The sequence below is a fragment of the Dipteris shenzhenensis genome, chromosome 19 (assembly GCF_047967505.1).
Source record: "Dipteris shenzhenensis isolate YYH24624 ecotype China chromosome 19, Dip_SZ_1.0, whole genome shotgun sequence".
NCBI lineage: Eukaryota > Viridiplantae > Streptophyta > Polypodiopsida > Gleicheniales > Dipteridaceae > Dipteris > Dipteris shenzhenensis.
The window spans coordinates 21,016,996-21,037,605 of NC_141614.1; the positions used below are offsets into that span (position 1 = coordinate 21,016,996).

The 20,610-nt window shown below is 43.4% G+C and overlaps 1 protein-coding gene across 1 annotated transcript in view; it reads right to left on the reverse strand.

Moving 5' to 3' along the window:
- The window catches only part of LOC147890220 (uncharacterized), a 35,900-nt gene that overhangs the window by 12,771 nt on the left and 2,519 nt on the right, over positions 1 to 20,610 (reverse strand). The window contains exons 3-4 of the mRNA XM_087390979.1: positions 1,922 to 2,004; positions 1,658 to 1,807 (exon numbers count right to left, since the gene is read on the reverse strand). Coding sequence (XP_087247105.1) covers positions 1,658 to 1,807; positions 1,922 to 2,004 — 233 coding nt within the window. The remainder of the gene's footprint in view (positions 1 to 1,657; positions 1,808 to 1,921; positions 2,005 to 20,610) is intronic.

Genomic DNA, 20,610 nt, shown 5'->3' on the forward strand with positions numbered 1-20,610 from the left:
AACCTCACAAGAGACATTCTATTGAAGAGACATTTCTATTGTAATGTACCCTCTCATCAAAGGTCACACCCTTCACAAGGGGTACACACCTCTTCATGCACATACCCTTTGGAGTACACACCTTTTCATGTGTGACTCTTCACTCTCTATATAAGAGAGGCCCAATTGTATGGATGACACAACATCTACCGTACGGACATTCAAGCAATACAATTATTCCTTGTTCTCTGCTATCTCAGTCTCCTTTCTGTTCCTTAGCACATTTCTAAATATAGTAAATCTAGGATTTCTTACATTTACACATGGGGAGGTGACCATTCCAACAATGTCTCCGTGATCAAAGTATCCTCTCATGGTACCTAACTACCTCATGAATGAAGCATGCCAAGCATCTCTAATCTGGATAGGAGAGGAATCTGGACAAAACCCCATAGCTAACTCTGAACAGGCAATAGAAATGCCCTCGGATCTCGTAGTAAACAGGACACCTAAAGATGAAGTGCTCCTCCGTCTCAACGTCCTTTGTTGTAAAACTTTCTTTTGAAAAGAGAAAGTAAAGGAAACTGAGCAAACCATCAATTGAGTTTGACAATGTGTGAACATAAATAGACCATTTTCCCCCCCACCTTTGCCTATGTTTACATCTCCTTGTTCCTGTAGTAAGTTAGATAAAATTGAAAGACAAATGAAAGAGTATTATCTCAAAAGTCAAAGATTCGGTCTAGTTCCACCACCTATGTGTTAAAGAAGGATGGATCTATCCATTTGTGTAAGCCTTCACAAAGTCACAATAAAGAACAATTCCTACGTTATTTCCGCGTAGATCAGGTCTTTTGTCATCTTTAAGTCACTAGATCTAAATCCCCACCTCGGTGCTCTATTGAACGCTTCTTGGAATATGCAAATCTTGCCTTGTGCTCCTTCTACCCTTGCTCTTACTATCAACAAATGATGGGATTGCTCTGTTACGAGGAGTGAGGTATGGGACACAATATCAACACTCAAAATTCCCAAAGTGCTGAGAGAGGGGACACTCAGATTTACAAGAGGGTACAAATGAATTATCATGACACCCCTTGTGGATGGTTCAGACATAGATAATAACGTGGGTGAAACAAGAATGCTCTCTTTGCGCAACACTATCTATTAATTTCCCACATGAGTGGATGAGATCACACAGAGGAGAAATCATCCGAATTGCGAGAGATCACCTTCTCTTGCTACTATACAAAAAATGATGCAGTCCTTTTTGCTAAAGATGAGTATAGCCTTGAATTGCATTAATAAATATGGCGTCACTCTATATGGGCTTGATGATGGGCTTAATGAGGCAGTCCATTTCTAACGGTAGGTCAAACAGCTTGCTAGCAATAAAATCTAGGCAAGGTTTGATTTAAAGCTCAAGAAACATTAATAAGCCCGGTCACCACACTGCAACTTCTCAACACTCTTATTAAAGCAATATGCTCTCAAATTCCGTGAGGCATGCCATTCTTCTTTGTGCTTTATTTGATTTTGAAGCATGCGTACAATTTACAAAATGTATGGAGAAATCATTACATACACTACAGGTACAATGCCGCACCATAACTTTTCATTCATTAGCAAGCAAAAGAAACTTTGCAAAATTCAAGAAATCAGTCTAGGCAAACCTCACCCCTCTAGTCTCCATTTAGCTTGAACTGTGTTTGGACCGGTCACAGCAATAGAAAGCAGGTCATGATGTGATGTATTGGGATCAAACAAAAGTTTGATTGCAGTTATGTACTTATCAACTCCACTTATATCAGTGGTCGGATCAATAAACCTGAAGCTTCCAAAAGACATGAATGTAACGCTTTCAGCTAATATGACATGGTGGCTTATATGTTTATTCCAATTCCAGAAAAAAAGCTTATAGGAGTCTGGAATCAAACCTTGCCTGCAATTATCATCATAGATTGCCTTGGTCAAATTGCCTGTGACATAATACTGTCCGTTTCGAATGTCATTTTCAATCATTTCCTGCATACAAAAAATATATAAGATATTGAGGATCCATGCCTAAATAGCTTACACTAAAAGGAGAAGAATAACGAATGAAGGAACAATGTAAACCTACCAACAGATTGCTTGTAAAATCATGTGACAAGTATGTAAGCCTGGTACTGTCACTGAACAGTCTTTTGCTTCATTAGGCGAAAATTCAGAGCATGTTCAACACAGGTAATAAAAGAAGAGGAATCTTTTTGTTGTACAATGGCCCCAAGAGGTTAAGAATGCAAAGATGGGTTGAAGAAGCTGGTCCAACCAATAACAGCAGTCTCGAAAGACTGCTTCAGGGTTTAAATTCTGATCCTTGCAATAAATCAATTCCTCAGGCCATACAGTCTAAATGTGAACTCATTGTGGCACCTTGTCATGAAACAGATAAAACAAGATCTCCTTTTTTATGTAATTGTTTTTTTTAATAAGATTCATTCATTTTCCCCTTATTGAGTCAGATATATTACGTGTATGTGGGGTCAGAGACTCGCTGTCCAACCCAATGGTAACTTTGGGGTGAGAATTCTGACTGGTTAACGGAGGCCCCACCTTGACCCATTGTAGTGAAGTGGGGACACACTGTTTGGGTCAGAACTTTAATGCAATCAGGATGATTGCCAGGTACCACCAAAGCCCCGCCTACACATCTCTCCGGGAACCAGAACGCAGAATTGCTGGATACCCTGACACGGTGCACCCAAATTGGGTAAGGGTTTTGGGGCATGTAGCAGTATCTTAGAATTGATGGATAAAGACCAACACAATCCATAAGTTGGCAAGGCTTGAGGTTATAGGTCCTCTTAGGGGCAAGCGCACCAAGACTATGCACTAATTGCACATTGATTGATGCATTCAACAACACATGGTGTATTTACGCTAGGTCGTGCTTTTATAGGAGGATGCAGACTGCCTAAAACTAGCCGTTTTGATAGGTTTGCATCAAAGTAATGAAGACGTGATTCACAAGGCACTCTGGGCGAAACGATCACAGGCATGCCCAAGGAAGGTGGCCAGGCCCACCCTTGTAAATTGGCCATGGAATAGTTACTTACTATATCTGGCCAGTGGCTTCACCAAAAAGTTGATTTCAATGGCAAAAGGCATTTGCACTAACAAACTTCCCCCCCGGGCAAATGAAGAGGCATTAGAGATACTCATAGCTTGGGTGATGCATCAAAGCTCAATGGCACCTCAAAATTTATCTATTGCTATTTTAAGCAAATAAAGTAATGAATTCAAGTTGGGGCTTTTCAAAGGTGAGGTGTGTGAGAAGTGCAGCGGAAATGAACAGAAATGAAGAGAGAGAGAGAGAGAGAGAGAGAGATGATATGATATGATTGTATTAACGTCCTCGTGAGACCCTTCATGATCTATGGGACAGTGATCACTATCAACAAGTAGTGATTGTTTACATTGAAAGAAAATAGCATAAATGTGTTATGCAATGAGTACTTGTTGTGCTAGCCTGTGTGCTTGCTTGAAGGGACGATCGCAAAAGAGAGAGAGAGTGCAAGTAGCAAAGAGTCGTACGATAGTTCAGCCGTCACGTCAAACTTAGATGATGAAAAAATCTAAGTACAATGTACTTGTACCTAGACCTAGGACTAAGTGTCCTAGGTGTCACATAGGACTAAGTGTCCTATGTGGCCTAAAAGACACTAACACTACAAGTGCCTACACTTATGCCTACAAGGCACATACCATGGCCTATAGGGCATCACTAGAACCACCAGAAGATGGCCTACTAACCCCCCTCCATTATTATTTGGGCATTCAGTTTGCTCATGTTGAGGGGGGTATCATGATGTCTCAGTCCAAGTATACTGGACAGCTCCTTGATCATTTTCAGTTTGAGGATTGCAAGCCAATCTCTACTCCAGTGGACCCTGGCTTCAAATTCTCAGCTCATGATGGGAGCCCACCATGTGATATCCCTCTTTATCAGCAGGCTGTTGGATGCCTTATTCATTTATGTCACACCAAACCTGACTTGCAGTATGCAGTATCTCAGCTCAGCAAATTCATGCACAAACCTATACGGAAATCCTGAAACAAGTACAACTGTATGGATGCACGAAGTCAGTATGACTGAAGGGACGATCGCAAAAGAAAGAGAGAGTGCAGGTAGCAAAGAGTCGTACGATAGTTCAGCCATCACGTCAAACTTAGATGATGAAAAAATCTAAGTACAAGGTACTTGTACCTAGACCTAGGACTAAGTGTCCTAGGTGTCACATAGGACTAAGTGTCCTATGTGGCCTAAAAGGCACTAGCACTACAAGTGCCTACACTTATGCCTACAAGGCACATACCATGGCCTATAGGGCATCACTAGAACCACCAAAAGATGGCCTATAGTGCTAGACCAAGTACTTTGTTGCGATATTCTAAAATTTCCTTTATGTAGTTGCCTAGCTCTTTGGCTGGCCACTCCAGTAGGGATTTCAGGTTGCTTCTATTGCCCCCATAGCATTCTCTGATTTGCACATATGCTCGACATGTTAGGAGTGCATGCTGCTCATTTTCTACGTCTCCTGCGGGGCAGATTTTACATACTCTTTCCTCTCACACACACCACACTCAGAGGGAGAGAAAGAAACAAGAGAATTGCAAGTGATCTCTGGCAAAAGCCCCTCTACACAACAGGCTGCTCAACAGCTCCATAAGACTGCTCAGCAACCTCAACAAATAGATGTTCTGTTGTGGAAGAACTGCTCCACAACCTTACTCTAGGAGATAACCAATGAAGGGAGGAGGGGGCCCTATATATAGCCCATGTCCCCCTAGTTGGTCAGCATGCTAGCCACGCTGACCAGCATGCTATGTGGGCCGACCCACAACCCTAGGGGCCAACTCCCTCTGCCCTCTATAAAGGGCTTAACACACAGCCCTACTGCACCTTCTAGAGGGCCGACCCCCTCTGCCCTAGGACCCACCACATGGGAGGCTGCCACGCAGCCATCTAGAGGCTGCCAAGTGGCCGACCAGCAGATAGGACCACCGCAGCAAGCCACGCTTCTGCTGGGGCCTGCCAAACCGACCTAGCAGTCGGGTATCGTGCCCCACAGAGTTGCCTACAAGGACACCTGTAACCTTAATAAAGAAAAAAAGTAACCCTAGCGCCTTATTTCATAACATTAGCCAATACCTTAGGAAGTACTCATTACATAACATTAGCCACTAGCTCAGGAAATATAAATATTTCTAACATCCCCCTGCACATCAATCACCAAACGGATATAAGTTTAAAGCTTTGCGAAAAGCCTCAAACTTTGGACGAGGTAATGCTTTGGTGAAGAGATCTGCCACATTCTGTTGTGTAGGGCAGAAGTTCAGACCAAGCTGATGTCTAGTGCATGTAGCCGCTCCCTAACATAATGATAAATGTGTTTTGTACGAGCATGAAACACAAGATTCTGTGCCACTTCAATAGCACACTGACTGTCAGTGAGAATTGGAGTAGGCTCCTCCAATGATGCATGAAGATCACCCAGCAAACGCCTCAGTCAAATACACTCGACTATGGTTGTGAAGGCTGCCCTGCAGTCAGCCTCACATGAAGAGGTAGCCATTGTAGACTGTCTTGCTTAACCAAGAAATGCACTAGTGCCCAAGAAAGAAACAATTACCACTAGTGGACTGCCGAGTATCAAAATCACCAGCCCAATTTGAATCGATGTAAGCATGTAAGTGAAAGTCACCCCCCTTGGGAAAGAGCAAACCAGAGTTCGGGTGCCCTGCAGATAACGGAACACACGCTTCATAGCTTGCCAATGTGAAGTCTTTGAACTGTGCATAAACTTGCTCAACTGGGACACTGCATATTGAATGCTAGGACGTCTGTTGCATAAATAAATAAGGCATCCCACAGTGTGGCTGTAAACAGAGGCATCAAAAGGTTCACTTGCATCATGAACAGACAGCTTAAGCCTCCCGCCTCCATAGGAGTAGAGATGGGCTTACAATTCGGAAATCTGAACCGTTCCAAGACCTTACCAATATACTTGGACTGCAACAGCCCAATACCTCTATCATCTTGTATAAAGTGGATGCCCAAATAGTAGTGAAGCAACCTAAATTTAACATCTCAAACATCTGCCGTAATTCAGCCTTGAAATCTGCAATCTTTGCAACATTAGTACCAGTGAGCAGCATGTCATCGATGTTGAGAACAATGATAAGCAAATCCCCCCCTTCCCTCTCCTGACATAGAGGGTACTCTCATGCGGACTGTTCTGCATTCCATGGCTAGTCAAAACGGCATCTATCTTTGCATACCAAACTCGTGGAGCTTGCTTCAAACCATACAAGGCTTTTCTCAACTTGCATACTTTGTCTTCCTTGTCAGGTTTCACAAATCCAATGGGCTGAGAAACATTGACCTCCTCCTAAAGGTCCCCATTCAAGAATGCATTTTTTACGTCCAACGAATGGATCTTATCCATGAAATGCAGCCAATGCAACCACACACCTAACAAAAGTGGCCATACGAGAAGTGGGAGCAAAGGCGTCACCATAGTCTATGCCTTTCTATTGTGCATAGCCCTTTGCTACAATGCGAGCTTCGTACCTGTCAATGGACCCATCTGATTTTCTTTTGAGGTTATACACCCACTTCGTGCCAATTGCCTTCTTGCCAGTAGGCAAGTCCACCAAAACCGAAGTGTGGTTTTTCTTAATGGAGTGAATCTCTGCTTGCATTGCCTGCATCCAATGCACATTGTCTCTTGCATCATCAAAACTATAGGCTCATCTACATCAAGTATACTGACCCAAGCAAACTCACAAAATGGGCATCCTCAGCATCTTTAGTGCCACTCCGTGTACGGTTAAGAAGTGGTGCTGAAAGTTTACTATCCTCAAGAGTGCGGAGCAGCCAACGAGGTACTGATCTTGCTTCCTGCACTGATGTACTTTCACGTCCTATGGCATCATCATTCTCTTCTTGAGAAACAGGCTCAGCCATAGGTTGAATTGAGGCATCACCCACTACAGTATCTTGCTGCAAATTCTCATTTTCCACTGATATATCATGTGCAACATCAAAGGAAATGGGCAGCATCCCGCCACAGTGTTAAAAAGAACCCTGATTTCTGCCAAAACCAGCAAAGGGAAGATCTGCATTTTCGGCAAAGATAGCATCCCGACTAGTGATAACCTTCTTGGTCAAGGGATTATAAAGTCTATACCCTTAGCTTTCACTGCCGTAGCCAATAAAAATGCACTTCTCTACCTTGTCAAGTTTGCCACGCAACTCTTGAGGCACATGTGCATACGCTACACAACCAAATGTATGGAAATAGCCCAATCGGGCTTACGACCAAACCATGCTTGATAAGGTGTCATGACCTTAAGAGCCTTCGTGGGACACTTGTTTAAAATATGGCTTGATCACATGATGGCTTCCATCCAAAATTTGTGTGGCAACCCTTTTGCTTTTAGCATGCATATCCCCATCTTCGAAAGTGACCGATTTTTCCTTTCACCCTTTCCATTCTGTTAAGGAGTATACCTGACTGTAAACTGATGTGTAATGCCCTTCTCGGCAAAAAAATGTTGCAATGCCTTGGACATATATTCCCCCCCTCGATCCAAACAAAGGGTCAACAACCGGCATTCAGATTGATTTTCAACCAAGGCAACAAAGTGATTGACCACATTGCAAACTTCAGACTTCTACTTAAGAGCAAAGACCCAGGTACATGGCAGAGTGGAACCCACAAAAGCTTAATATGCTCTTTTCTCATAGGCATCAAGCTGAAATAACTCGTGACATAATATACCAAGCATAATCTCTCTCCCTGTCACGGACCGTACATCTGTCATCCTCAAAGATGACTTGATAACCTCTTCAAGACAAAGAAGAGACAGAAAGTAAATTCTTCTTTATCACAGGGACATACAAAGCATCCTCGATGCAAAGATCTGACTATCCACGGTTGTGCGTGAAATTTTCCCAATCCCTTTAACTTGATAAGAAGAATCATTGGCACAAGAAACTGTTTTGCCAACCAGTGTACTGGATAACTTATCAAAGAAAGATTTATATGAGGTGATATGGCAAAAAGCACCCCTATCAAAGTACCACATCTTAGGCGTCTCATTCACACTGAAAATACGTGACTCTCAAGAAGCATCATAGCTGCAAGTAAAGAAGGCCCAATCATATACCTAGATGAATCCGGAAACATTCCCAAACTCATCCTCTAAAAACACAACATAGTGCAATTTCGATCTCACAATAGTCACTCATAAGATTGAAAACCATAAACTTCATCACGCACAGCAGGGACTAGCTAATATGGCATCCCCAGTGACATCATCAGCGCCCAACAGTGGGTGTAGACCATAGTATTAAAATATGGTGTAGACCATAGTATGAGCATCCGTTTATACAAAGTCTTTGTACTGAGTTTCTGTCGGCACTCCAGAGGTGTCATGACAAGAAATCACTAATCCATGATTAGTAGATATTTAAACATTATTATATATTATATGCCAATGGTGTAACATGTATTTGTATTTATGATGGACACCAACCGATTTGTTATGGCGGTGGATCATCTGAGTAGATAGGACTAGTCGAGCTAGAGCCAATGCTTCAGATGACATCGAATTTGGACATGTGACACTTATTCTATTAATAACGATGTGCACACACGTGTCTAGGTCCTAGGGACAATAGGAAGGGAAGGATGCATTAAGGTGCACTGAACAGTAGATGCATGGGTCATAGGATAAGGGTAGGTGTAAATGGGAAGATGGAACTAAAGTGATCTCAAGGGACATTAATGAAAGGGTATTACCCTTTCATTGTAACTCTCACGTAGCATTCTCTATTCACCTTGCATTCATATGCCATCTCTCACACACACCTTGCATGTAGGTCAAAATAGAAACGAGTACTCTCACAAGGGTGCTCTTCCCCATTGGAGGGCCAATCGGCATTCAAATTCTGCATGCATTGCACACATTTGCATTCTTGAGAAGGCTAGTTCTTCACATTTGGTATCAGAGCTTTGACGATCCACTACCAAGATGGAAAGGAAAGGAGAAGAAGCGAGCACGAGGGAGGGCGCAAGCGCACAGAATAGCAACCAACACAGAACGCATGCGAAGGAGTCCCACAGCACAAGGAAACCCGTGAAGGCGAGGGACACGTGCGAGCAGGGCAATAGCGACGTGACAGAATACCAGAGGAAGGGGGTGTCAGATTTGCACACGAAACAAGCCTTTGGTTGGACCCTGTGCAGAAGCCAGGGGTTGCAAGAAAGCTTAGCACGATTTCTTGCAGCCCTCGATTTTTGGAGACTAAACAGGCTTGAGGTAAGGGCTTTCATCTTTTTTTTTTTGTCTTTGGACGGGGAACGGGGTGTCCTAACGGGGTGACTCCCCCCCCTTGCGAATAGACCCTTAAAACCCTTAAACCGTGGGGAGAAGAGACCCCCCCCCCCCAATTCTCCCGAAGGGAAATTCGGATCGGAACAAGATTTTAAGGGGGTGATCCACGTCCCTTATAACGGTATCTAGAGCACCAATCCGCTCAAAACAAGTAGCGCAAACGGAGTGTACCAGTTTACAGCATAAAAACAAGGAAGAAAGACTAAAAGAGAAGGAAGAAGAGGTCATTTGAAGTGGTTTTTCGATACAAGTGAAGCGGGAGTCGGATAAGTACCACCAACTCTATAACACTTGACTTTTGCTGTAAAATAAACCCCTTTTCTGAAATTACAGCAAGTCATTTTCTCTCTTGTATTACTAAAAGGAAAGAATGGAAGGAGAAGGGATATTTAATAATGAACTTGTTCTTTTTCCTCCACTACTAGAAGGAGACAGGGAGAGAACACCATCACCTCTTCTTGAAGAGGATGATGTAGATGAGAGTTACACACATATTGAGTATGATAACCCACATATAGAATTACCTTCATTTCTCCTCCAAGAATCTCTTGATAGGGAGTTTTCCTTCAGAAATGAAGGGAAAAACGAGTCCATCCAAGAGCAAGGCACTGAGTTTTACGCCTTTGACTCAAAATCCCATACACATGGATTATAATCCAAGTGCAAGAGGTAGAGAGGAGTCTCCCGTTGATAAGTTGGTTTCTCAGCTTAGCCATATGATTGAACAGTCCATTATGACAACATTTGGGACTAAGAGTGCTGAAGTTTGGGGATGAAGATTTAAGTACCCCCTCAAAGAGAGCTAAATTTCAACCTCCAGAGAAAATAGAATTCCCAAAGTATGATGGAGCAAGAGAGGCGGATAAAATCCTCAATTGGATTCGCCATTTTGAGCTATATTTTGCCCATAAAGATAAGACCGACCACAAGAAGCTTGCTCTTACTACATTGCATCTACAGAAGTATGCTTTGATGTGGTGGTCCTTATCAAAAACGGGAAAAGAGCCTATTCTTCAATGGTCCAAATTTATAGGGCAGCTTAAGGCCACTTTCATGCCTTCGAGGCATGAAGAAGAGCTGACCTTCCACTAGGAAAGGTTCAGGCAATTCGATAACAAGAGCAATGCTGAATTTACAGCTAGGTTCTGAAAACTCTCTTTAGAGTTAACTACCTGAGAAGAGCGAGGATGATAGAAGGAAGAAGTATTTAGCAGCCCTAACCCCACAAGTGAGGTATGAGGTTGAAATGTTCAACCCAACCACCTCGAAAGACCTCACTAAATTGGCTAATATTGCTGAGAGGAAATTGAATCCTCATTAACCCGGTGAGAGATCGTTTTAATACTGACCAATTTGTTGACCATAGGTTTCAGCTTATTGAGCAGGTTACTATAAAGAGATTTCAGCAGCTTGGTATTCAAAAGAGAGTTATGAGTATGAAGAGATATTGAAGAGGCACTGCAGTGGTACTTCTGCATTTTGAATATTCAGCATCTAGAGGAACCAAAACTTAAACATGGGATTTAATTTCCGATTCAAAAGAGATCGTGTACTACCATGAGAAGACTATTTGCATATTATGAAGAGAAGATGCAAATGCAGAAGTAAAAGAGAAGTGTACGCAAGAGAAAGAGACAAGAGAGGATCCAGAAGAGGACTTCTGTCCATTCAAGCAGGAGGGAGTGTCATGACAAGAGAAATCACTAATCCGTGATTAGTAGATATTAAAACATTATTATATATTATATGCCAATGGTGTAACATGTATTTGTATTTATGAAGAACACCAACCTATTTGTTATGGCAGTGGATCATTTGAGTAGATAGGACTAGTCGAGCTGGAGCCACTGCTTCAAACGGCATTGAATTTGGATAGGTGACACTTATTCTATTAATAAAAATGTGCACACACGTGTCTAGGTCCTAGGGGCAATAGAAAGGGAAGGGTGCATTAGGGTGCATTGAATGGTAGATGCATGGGTCATAGAATAAGTGTAGGTGTAAATGGGAAGATGGAACTTGAGTAATCTCAACGAACATTAATGAAAGGGTATCACCCTTTCATTGTGACTCTCACGTAGCATAGGGCGCTCTTCCCCATTGGAGGGCCAATTGACATTCGAATTCTGCATGCATTGCACACATTTGCATTCTTGAGAAGGCTGGTTCTCCACAGGAGGTGAAGGGTAGACTCAACCATGACAAAGGCTAGCACTAAAGGAGAAGGCTAATCAAGTCCAAAATCTCTTCATTCAAGCTACAACTACTTGTGAAGTCTGAACGATTTCATTTTGGTCTCTCCCAAATGAGCATCTAATCTAGTTGATAGGACAATGCACCATTTAAGATAGAAAAATTATTGCAATACTAGCACGCCGCAACTTGGACGAAAACTTCACAAGGTGAAATTCGCATCCCCGCTAATACGGCAAAAGCATATATCTAGATGAATCCAGGAACATTCCCAAACTCATCCTCTAAAAACACAACATAGTGCAGTTTCAATCTCACGATAGTCACTCATAAGATTGAAACCATAAAGAAGACCCAATCATGCTCAACAAAATGAGCAGAAGTATTCTCACCTACATGATGAGCTGAGCCTGAAACTACCATACCAGACTCTTTCTTCTTCTGCTTTGCAAGCCTCTTGGGGCATTCCTTGATGTGATGACCAAGGTTTTTGCAATAATGGAACTTACCTTTCTTGAAAGGCTTTGATGAATCCTTTTTATCTTTCCCACCTACATATGCATGTCCAAAACCACTGCTAGAGGCATGAGTTGGCTGAACTTTCTTTTTGCCCTTATCCTTTGCTAAAAAACATGCTCCCTACTACGAAAAAGTGAAATCATATTCTCACGTCTGCTCCTCTTGCAACAAGAGTAACTACCAACTCTTAAAAAGTGAGGCGATTATGATTCCCTCGCATCGAAAGGTTGGGAGACGTATGAAGAGAAAGATAAGACTCCGGCAAGGAGTTCAAAGTAATGGTAACAAGCTGTGAGTCTGGAATGACCTCATCAATGTTCAAGAGTTGCTCTCGCAAATCTTGAATCCGAGTGGCATGTTCCTACATAGAGTCACTCTCATCCATGTGCACATTATCAAGCTCTTTGCGCAAATATGAGACTCGCCTCATTACGAGCTTGATACATATGTTCCAAAATATCACAGGCTTCTTTAGCAATCCGGCAAGACCTAATATGAGGAACAATAAACCTCTTGATATTCAGTGAAATCAAAGACAAGGCTTGAGCATTACGAGTATCCCACCTCCTTTGCTCAGGAGTGATACCTGCAGGTGCTTGCCCAACCAAGGCAACTTGTTGTCCTTGTTGCCCACGACCCCCCCCCCCCCCTTTGTTGTAGAGGAGTACCTGGTGCTATAGGACCGGGACGAGCCTCATCACCCATAACATAATCCTAAACTCCCTTGGCAACTAACAGATTGTGAATCAAAAAACTCCAAAGAGGGCAGTTGGTGCCGTCCGACCGATCCTCCTGGGCAAGCAACTGAAAGACATCATGTGGATTTTGCCATGCTATTTGAGCAAACAAAAAGAGGCAAATCATCTCAACAAAGTTCACTTGCTATGAACACCCTGCTCAAGTAACAGATATCACTGTCAAAGCCTATACTAGGCTTGAGGATGCTCCTCAAATACACCAGAAAGATCCCGTGCTCATATATGTACTGCAATCTCAAAGTTTCCCCTCAAAAACTAGCAGCTCAACAAGGCATAAACCCAGCTGGATGCTTAATTGTACTTGCAAAGGCAAACCCTAGTGGCACAAGGACCAACAAATGCAAGCGATTGAGAGGGAAAAGAGCTCCCAATGCAAGCAATAACAAAACTGAAAGTTTACCAAACTAAAACCCAAGCAAACGGCTTGCAAAATGCCTCCAAAAAGAGCTCCAAGATGAACTGAAAATGATCTCCCACGAACTATATGTGCTTTCCTTCAAAATTGCTTGCCTTAGCAAGCAATAAATTGTTGGGGAGTGGGAGAGAAGGAGGACACCATTGAAGAGAGTGTGGGAACCAAATGGCAAAATGTTCCATTGAGTTGAGAGAAAGTCCTCTCTTTTATAGAATGGGATGGCACCTCTCCTACATCAAAGGAGGTTAACTCCTAAATCATAGGAACTCCACGATCATAAGCACCACCCCATGTGGGGATCTTTGCATTACATCATCACCTATGTCATGGCCTATGGCACTAAGTGTGTCTCTCCTACACACACACACACAACCATATGACTGCTAGTGGATGCACACATGCACCTAGCAAGCCCTTGATCACACATATCCCAACATACCTCCCCCCAAGGATTTGTCTCTTGCTATGTCAAGGATACATCTAGTCAAATAGTTTCACATGCCATCTCATGACGATCAAGGATAAATCTATGGCTAGGATCTCATGCTAGCAAAGGTGTCCAAAGGTCGAGGTTTACAAAAATGGGATAGAATCTCCCAAAATGGTTATCTCACTTGCATGTACAAGGATGAATCTTAGGCCTTTGTGTGGACCTAGTTTCTCGTGTCGAGGTACCATGGGGGAAAACACATATCACATGGCCTACATCATATGGTGACCAGAGGTAATTTATAAAAGAAAAAACACATAACATTCTTTTGGAGTATTATTCCAGGCAGAGAACCTCAAAAATTTGACCAAGTGATGATAAATAAAGTTAAAGTGCTCAAAAGGCATAGTCTCTATCTTCTACCACAAAGTTTGATTCTTCATTTGTTGATGGAGTTCTCTCTACATGATATGGTGACTAGAGGTAATTTATGAAAGACAAAACACATAACATTCTTTTTGGAGTACTATTCCAGGTAGAGAACCTCAAAAATTTGACCAAGTGATGATAAATAAAGTTAGAGTGCTCAAAAGGCATAGTCTTTATCTTCTACCACAATGTTTGATTCTTCATTTGTTGATGGAGTTCTCTCTTCAACTAGATTTGCCATGTTTTTCTTATTCTCATTGCAAAACTTCTCTGAATTATTGTTCTTGCCACAATAAGTGCAAGGATTGATCTTGTAGCAATCTTTTTCAAGATGATTGGTCTTTCCACAATGCTTGCATGCCTTGTACTTGTTCTTTGATGAAAACTTTGTTGCAAGTGCTTGTGTGTGCACTTCACCCATTCTTGAAGTATTCTTTCTTTCTTTCTCTGGTAGAGCACTGATGATGCCCTCTAGTGTGGGTTGGGAAAGATTCTTCAAGGTAGCCACAACATAATCATAGTCTTGAGGCATACTCTTCAAGAGCATAGCCATAGCATCATCTTCAGAAACTGGAGAGTTGATTGAGGCCAATTGTGTCATAAGACTCCTCAAAGTATTAACATGAGCTGCAACATTATCTCCATCCATCTTGTTCAAAGAACTTAATTTTCAATTCAACTTAGAAGTATGAGAGCTAGCACCAAATAACACATCTAACTTATACCAGGCCTCAAAAGGGGATTCCAAATCTGGAATATGATGCACATAATCATCTCCCAAACCTAATGCAATAATTGCATAAGCTTTCTCTAGCCGTTTAGCATCTGCAGGTGTAGTTGAAGAAGAGTCACTTGCCTTCCCTTTACCTTTGGTTGTGGTGGATTTACCTTCTTGAGATCATTGATTCCCTGACTTGACCAAGTCCCACAAGTTCTCTTTCATAAGCACAAATTTGATTTTCATTTGCCAAGTGTGAAAACCTTGGCCATCGAACTTGCCTGTCTTAAAGGTGGCCATGAGAGGGTCTTATCTTTATGTTTAGGCAGTGTCTGCTCTCTTACAAATGGCTTATGAGTCTCAAGCATACAAGTGCATATTGCAAGCCATAAAATCAAAAAATCCTAAACTTTTTGCATCAAAATAATAATATGGTTTATGTGACTTTTTCCTTCACAAGTTTTGTTACCTTCCTATTGGCATATCTAGGTGCTTGTTTTTTCTCTTTGCTTTCGCATATAAAGCATTGGAAGATAAAGAAGAGCTAGGCATTATTAAGTAAGAATTTTCTCTCAATAAGTCATCTCCAAGCTTACATCAAGCATTCAACAATCAAAATTGCCCAAAATTATAGCGTAAAAAACAGAGTAATTTGGAGGGCTTGATTCAAGCTCTATGAAGCATAACTGAGAGGGCTTCTAATGCACATTTGAATACCTTATACCAGAGATTGTCCACCTAGGAGGATTGCCCAAAAAGCGCGCAGAATTGCTCATGACAATAGCGCCTTCTCTGACTGGTCTTTTGCTTGTTTCTCCTTTCTCCAGCAAGCATTTGAGCTCAAATTTCATCAGCAACAAGCTCATAGTGTCGCCCACCCATGGCTTAGAGGAATTGACAAATGGTCGCATCTGCAGGCGGAATTGTGTGAAAGATCGACGTGCAGAGATCGTGTCGGCACGGGCAAACGAAGCAAAATTTCAGAGAATGCTTGGTGTCAAAGGTGCGTCCCAAGTAGAGGATACATCAGCTCAGAGGATTTTGGGAATGGTCACTTAATGGAGGAGAACAGAGATAAGAAAAATCTGGAGAGAAAGACGGCAAAAAATGAAAAAGAAGGTGGAGGGTGGAGAAGAAGATGATGAGGTGGCATATTGAAGCTCGAATGGGCTAGGGACTCAAGGAGGCTCTGATACCACATGTTGGGGAGTGGGAGAGAAGGACACCATTGAAGAGAGTGTGGGAACCAAATGGCAAAATGTTCCATTGAGATGAGAGGAAGTCCTCTCTTTTATAGAATGGGAGAGAGGGTGGCCTAACTCAATGGCACCTCTCCTACATCAAAGGAGGTAACTCCTAAATCATAGGAACTCCACAATCATAGGCACTACCCCATGTGGGGGCCTTTGCATTACATCATCACCTGTGTCATGGCCTATGGCACTAAGTGTGCCTCTCCTACACAAACACACAACCATATGACTGCTAGTGGATGCACACATGCACCTAGCAAGCCCTTGATCACACATATCCCAACATAAATGACTGATTTTTATCTCTGTTTTGGAGAAAACAGAAAGTCCCCAACTGTATGGACTGAAAATGCACCTAGAGGTGCAAAATATGAGCTGTCCTTGCACAATACTGCCTGGATAGATTCAAAACAGCAAGGAGAAGTTTCCAGAAGCTCCAAAACAGTCCTGAAAGGGGTAGAAAAGCTTCAAAACAGCAAAACAGTCCTGACAAACACCTCGAAAAGTGTGTCCAGCCCTGAAAAACACCTCGAAAAGTTTGTCCACCCTTCCAAAAATTGGCGCCCAGCCTAAGAATGATTGCTGCGTTCGAAAAACAGCAACAAATCCCACAAAAAATAGGTTCAACTGGCCGTTTTTGTCGAAAGCTGGTCCAAAATGAGGTCGCCCAGCCTAGAAGAAGCTCCTAAAGTGATCAAAAAGAGGCGCCGAGCCTTGCACTTGCAGTAGGAGGTAGTGGCTGGTCCAAACCAACTCGAAATCAGTTTTAAAAACCTCCAAAAACTGGTCACCCAGGTTCGGAACAGCACTATAACTTCTCCAAAAGTGGCACCCAAGCAAGAGGACCCTGTAGGAGGTGGCTGCCAGCAAAAACAAACCGTTTCGGTCAAGTTCTTCGTGACAAAAGTGAAGTTTTCACAACAGAATCAATGCTAGAGGGAGGTGCAGGGAGAGGTGTAGGAGCAAAGGGGAACCTGTTATAAACCAAATGTTGGAAATGGAGGCAAGAGAATGTGAGAGAATGGAGCTAAAGCAAGTTGGAATGAAATTGCAGCAACAACAATGAACTACAAAGCTAGGGTAGTCATAGAGATAAAACCCTACAATGAATCCTAACTAGGGCAAAAGATGTATGGTGACTAACTCACACATAAACTCAACCTCTACCTGAGGTTAGAGGTAAAAAACCTTAATAAAGGGAAAAAGTGCCCCTAGCCCCTTATTACATAACATTAGCCACTGCCTTAGGAAATATGAAGCGCGGCTCATGCTACTAGAAGGCTGGAGTATACGTTGTCGCGGCCGTAACACTATCTAACTTGTTACTGGTCCCCTCACTGTCCCCAAAGGACAGTGCCGCCAATAATGATCTTCCTGGCCACATTGGTTACACGTACGGGACGCCTTGTGTGCTTCTCGTTCCTCAACTGTCAGCTGCTTTCTGCCTTTCTGCTCAGCTGTCAAAACCTCAAGCTAACTCTCATAGGTACGATCAACAAAGCACTCCTCCTAGTCAAGCACCATCGGGACCAATTCCCCCCAAGTCAACGCATTTATCCTTCCACTTGTGATCACGGACAAATAGAGGGCCCCATACTGAGAGGATAACTAAGACAAGAGAGTTATGGCCATGTCCTTAGACAATATCTGCTTCCCTGCCTGGAGGATCTCCTACTGAAGTTTGTGTAACTTGTTGATGTGCTCCCTATCGAGGAAGACTTCTTGGGATCCAACAAATGCATCTGGACTTCCAGGAAGCCCTCTTCATGGGAGAGGTTCGATTATACAGGGACGCCAAATGCTCCAGATACTCTTGGCCACTATCATGTGCTTCATGTGATTAATCACTTGAGGAGTACAGTTAAGGAAAATAAACGACCTTGACTCGGCCTCTTTTTGCTCTAGGATGCCAAGATCGGACGCAAAGGGATCGGGTCTGGCAACTCTTATCAATATGATATCTTCCTAATCGTATGGCTGCAACACAGATTCGATCATCACCCGCCAGACTCCGTAATTGAGCCCATCCAACTAACGGTCAATCAGGAGGATTTTTGTCTTGTTCTCTGCCATCTCGGACAAAGTCGCCATATCGAAGTTAAGAGGAAGCTGAACTGAAAGAGAAGGTGGATGGGATAGAAGGGGACACAAGGTTGAAAAAAAGAGCGGCTTGGAGAAGAGGATGAAGGCGCTGACAGCCCAATGTACCTTCACTCCTTGCTATTCGTCCCTCAAGAACACCTCCTCTCTGATCTGAAAACACCCTTTAGAGTCACCCCTTGCTGGGCACCCGAACAGTCCACTCCTCACACACGCTCCTCCTCGAAGACGCCTCTGAACAGCACCCTAAACCTCCTCTCTGTGTGCTGGCTCAACACTCCCTCCACTCCTCGGGTCTCTAATACCATGTGAAAAGTGCAGCGAAAATGAGAACCACCACAAGGTCCTGGCGAGCACATGTGCCCAGGTGGGCTCCCAACCCTGCTCCTATTCTATCCTCACGGGGGGGGAGCACACCCACAACAAGGCCCTCTCTCTAGACTAGCCTAAGCTCACGAGGGGCGGGCACACCCACAAGCACTGGCCCTCTCTCACTACGGTGACATCACGAGATGTTGGCCTCCAACAAGGCGACCATGTCGAACGGCTAGAGAAGGGGAACATTTTATTCCAAAGGAGCACTAGAAGGCACAATAAATAAAAAATTGAAGGCCTTTGCCAAACACCTATGAAGCATTGAAACCACTTTGGGGGGAACTGAACCACATGTCCTGACTTTTTGGAGCAGCTGAAGAGTGTATGACCAGGGGGAAGGGGAAATCAGAGGATGCTGGAAGTGGCAACTGCTTCTCGGGAGATAGCTGATGAAGGCTGGCTGATCAGAGGTGAGGTAGGGGTGGAAACAGCTGCTGGCTAGAGAAGGGGAACATTTTATTCCAAAGGAGCACTAGAAGGCACAATAAATAAAAAATCGAAGGCCTTTTCCAAACACCTATGAAGCATTGAAACCACTTTGGGGGGAACTGAACCACATGTCCTGACTTTTTGGAGCAGCTGAAGAGTGTATGACCAGGGGGAAGGGGAAATCAGAGGATGCTGGAAGTGGCGACTGCTTCTCGGGAGAGAGCTGATGAAGGCTGGCTGATCAGAGGTGAGGTAGGGGTGGAAACAGCCGCTGGAGCAGCTGACTGTGTATTGCGGCGAATCAGCAGCATGAGAAGGGCTGGTCTTCAGGTGGGGATCACAAGGGAGAGGGTGGAGGTTCATTAGCTTCATTCGCTGCCATTGTCATTCTCTGATAAAAGCCTCTGCAATGAACCTCTGCACTGAGTTACAAGCTGCAATAAACTTTTGAATCAGCAACAATCTTCTGTCCTCAGTGTGCAACAACCCTCTGCTCAACAGAACCTCTACATTACATGCATTGCAGCACTTACTGCAAACTCAGCCTGTAGGAAAGCCTCTCCAGCAGATTTTTCCTGTCTGCCTAAAAAACCCGCCATATTGCTGCCTGCCACCAAATATGGTCTGCTGCTCTCATGTCTACAGAAGCACTTATGGTGAATAGCTACTGCAGCCTGCTGGTCACTCACTAAGTGCTTTAGGACTGCTGCCAATGCAATTAAACAAGCTGCCCTCCGGGCTAGATGAAATGGTGCTACTTGTAATGATCAGTTGAACGAATCTCGTTCCCCCGAAGCCCTTGCTGGATAACGGTGATCAGTTCAAAGCTGTTTTTGTTTTTTTGTCTCGATCTAGGCCCTGCTGGGGTTAAGGTTGACATTCTTCAATTTGTCAAAAAGCTGAAAAAGTGCAACAGTATTGCACCATAGAATCTGAAACCAATAATTAACTGGTCATATCTCGATGGGCATGGCTCACCCATGTTGAGCCCAATAAAAAGGCTTGTACATACACATACACTCGGCCAGCCTGTGTGATTGTCTTGATCCCTAGGCCTTGTTTAGGTTAACCCTGAAGGTCGGTTGTGTTGGAATAAAGTTAGCCTACAGGCTAGGCCCCCACCTTGGTCCCTCCACTAGTCTCCAATTCTGAGCTTTTCTGTGTAGATTTTTAAAATACTGTGAGAATTAAAGATAACGTGACATCCACTCTACATCACCAGTAAAGGCTGTCTCAGCTGGTATCAGAACCAAGGGAAAGTTTCTTTCTTGCTGGTTGTAGACAATGAGGTGGTGAGGATTACAGATAACGTGACATCCACTCTACATCACCAGTAAAGGCTGTCTCAGCAGGTATCAGAGCCAAGGGAAAGTTTCTTTCTTGCTGGTTGTAGACAATGAGGTGGTCACTGCATGGATAGTCCTTCCAGTTCTAAAAACCTCAGAAGAACCACGACACCGCATGGCAGGTGGAAAAAGCCAGTTTTGCTTGAATATCTGGAGAAGGATAGGACAACCAAGGAAACTCCTTGCCTTTCCCTGCCAGCTCAGACATTTTCTTATTGC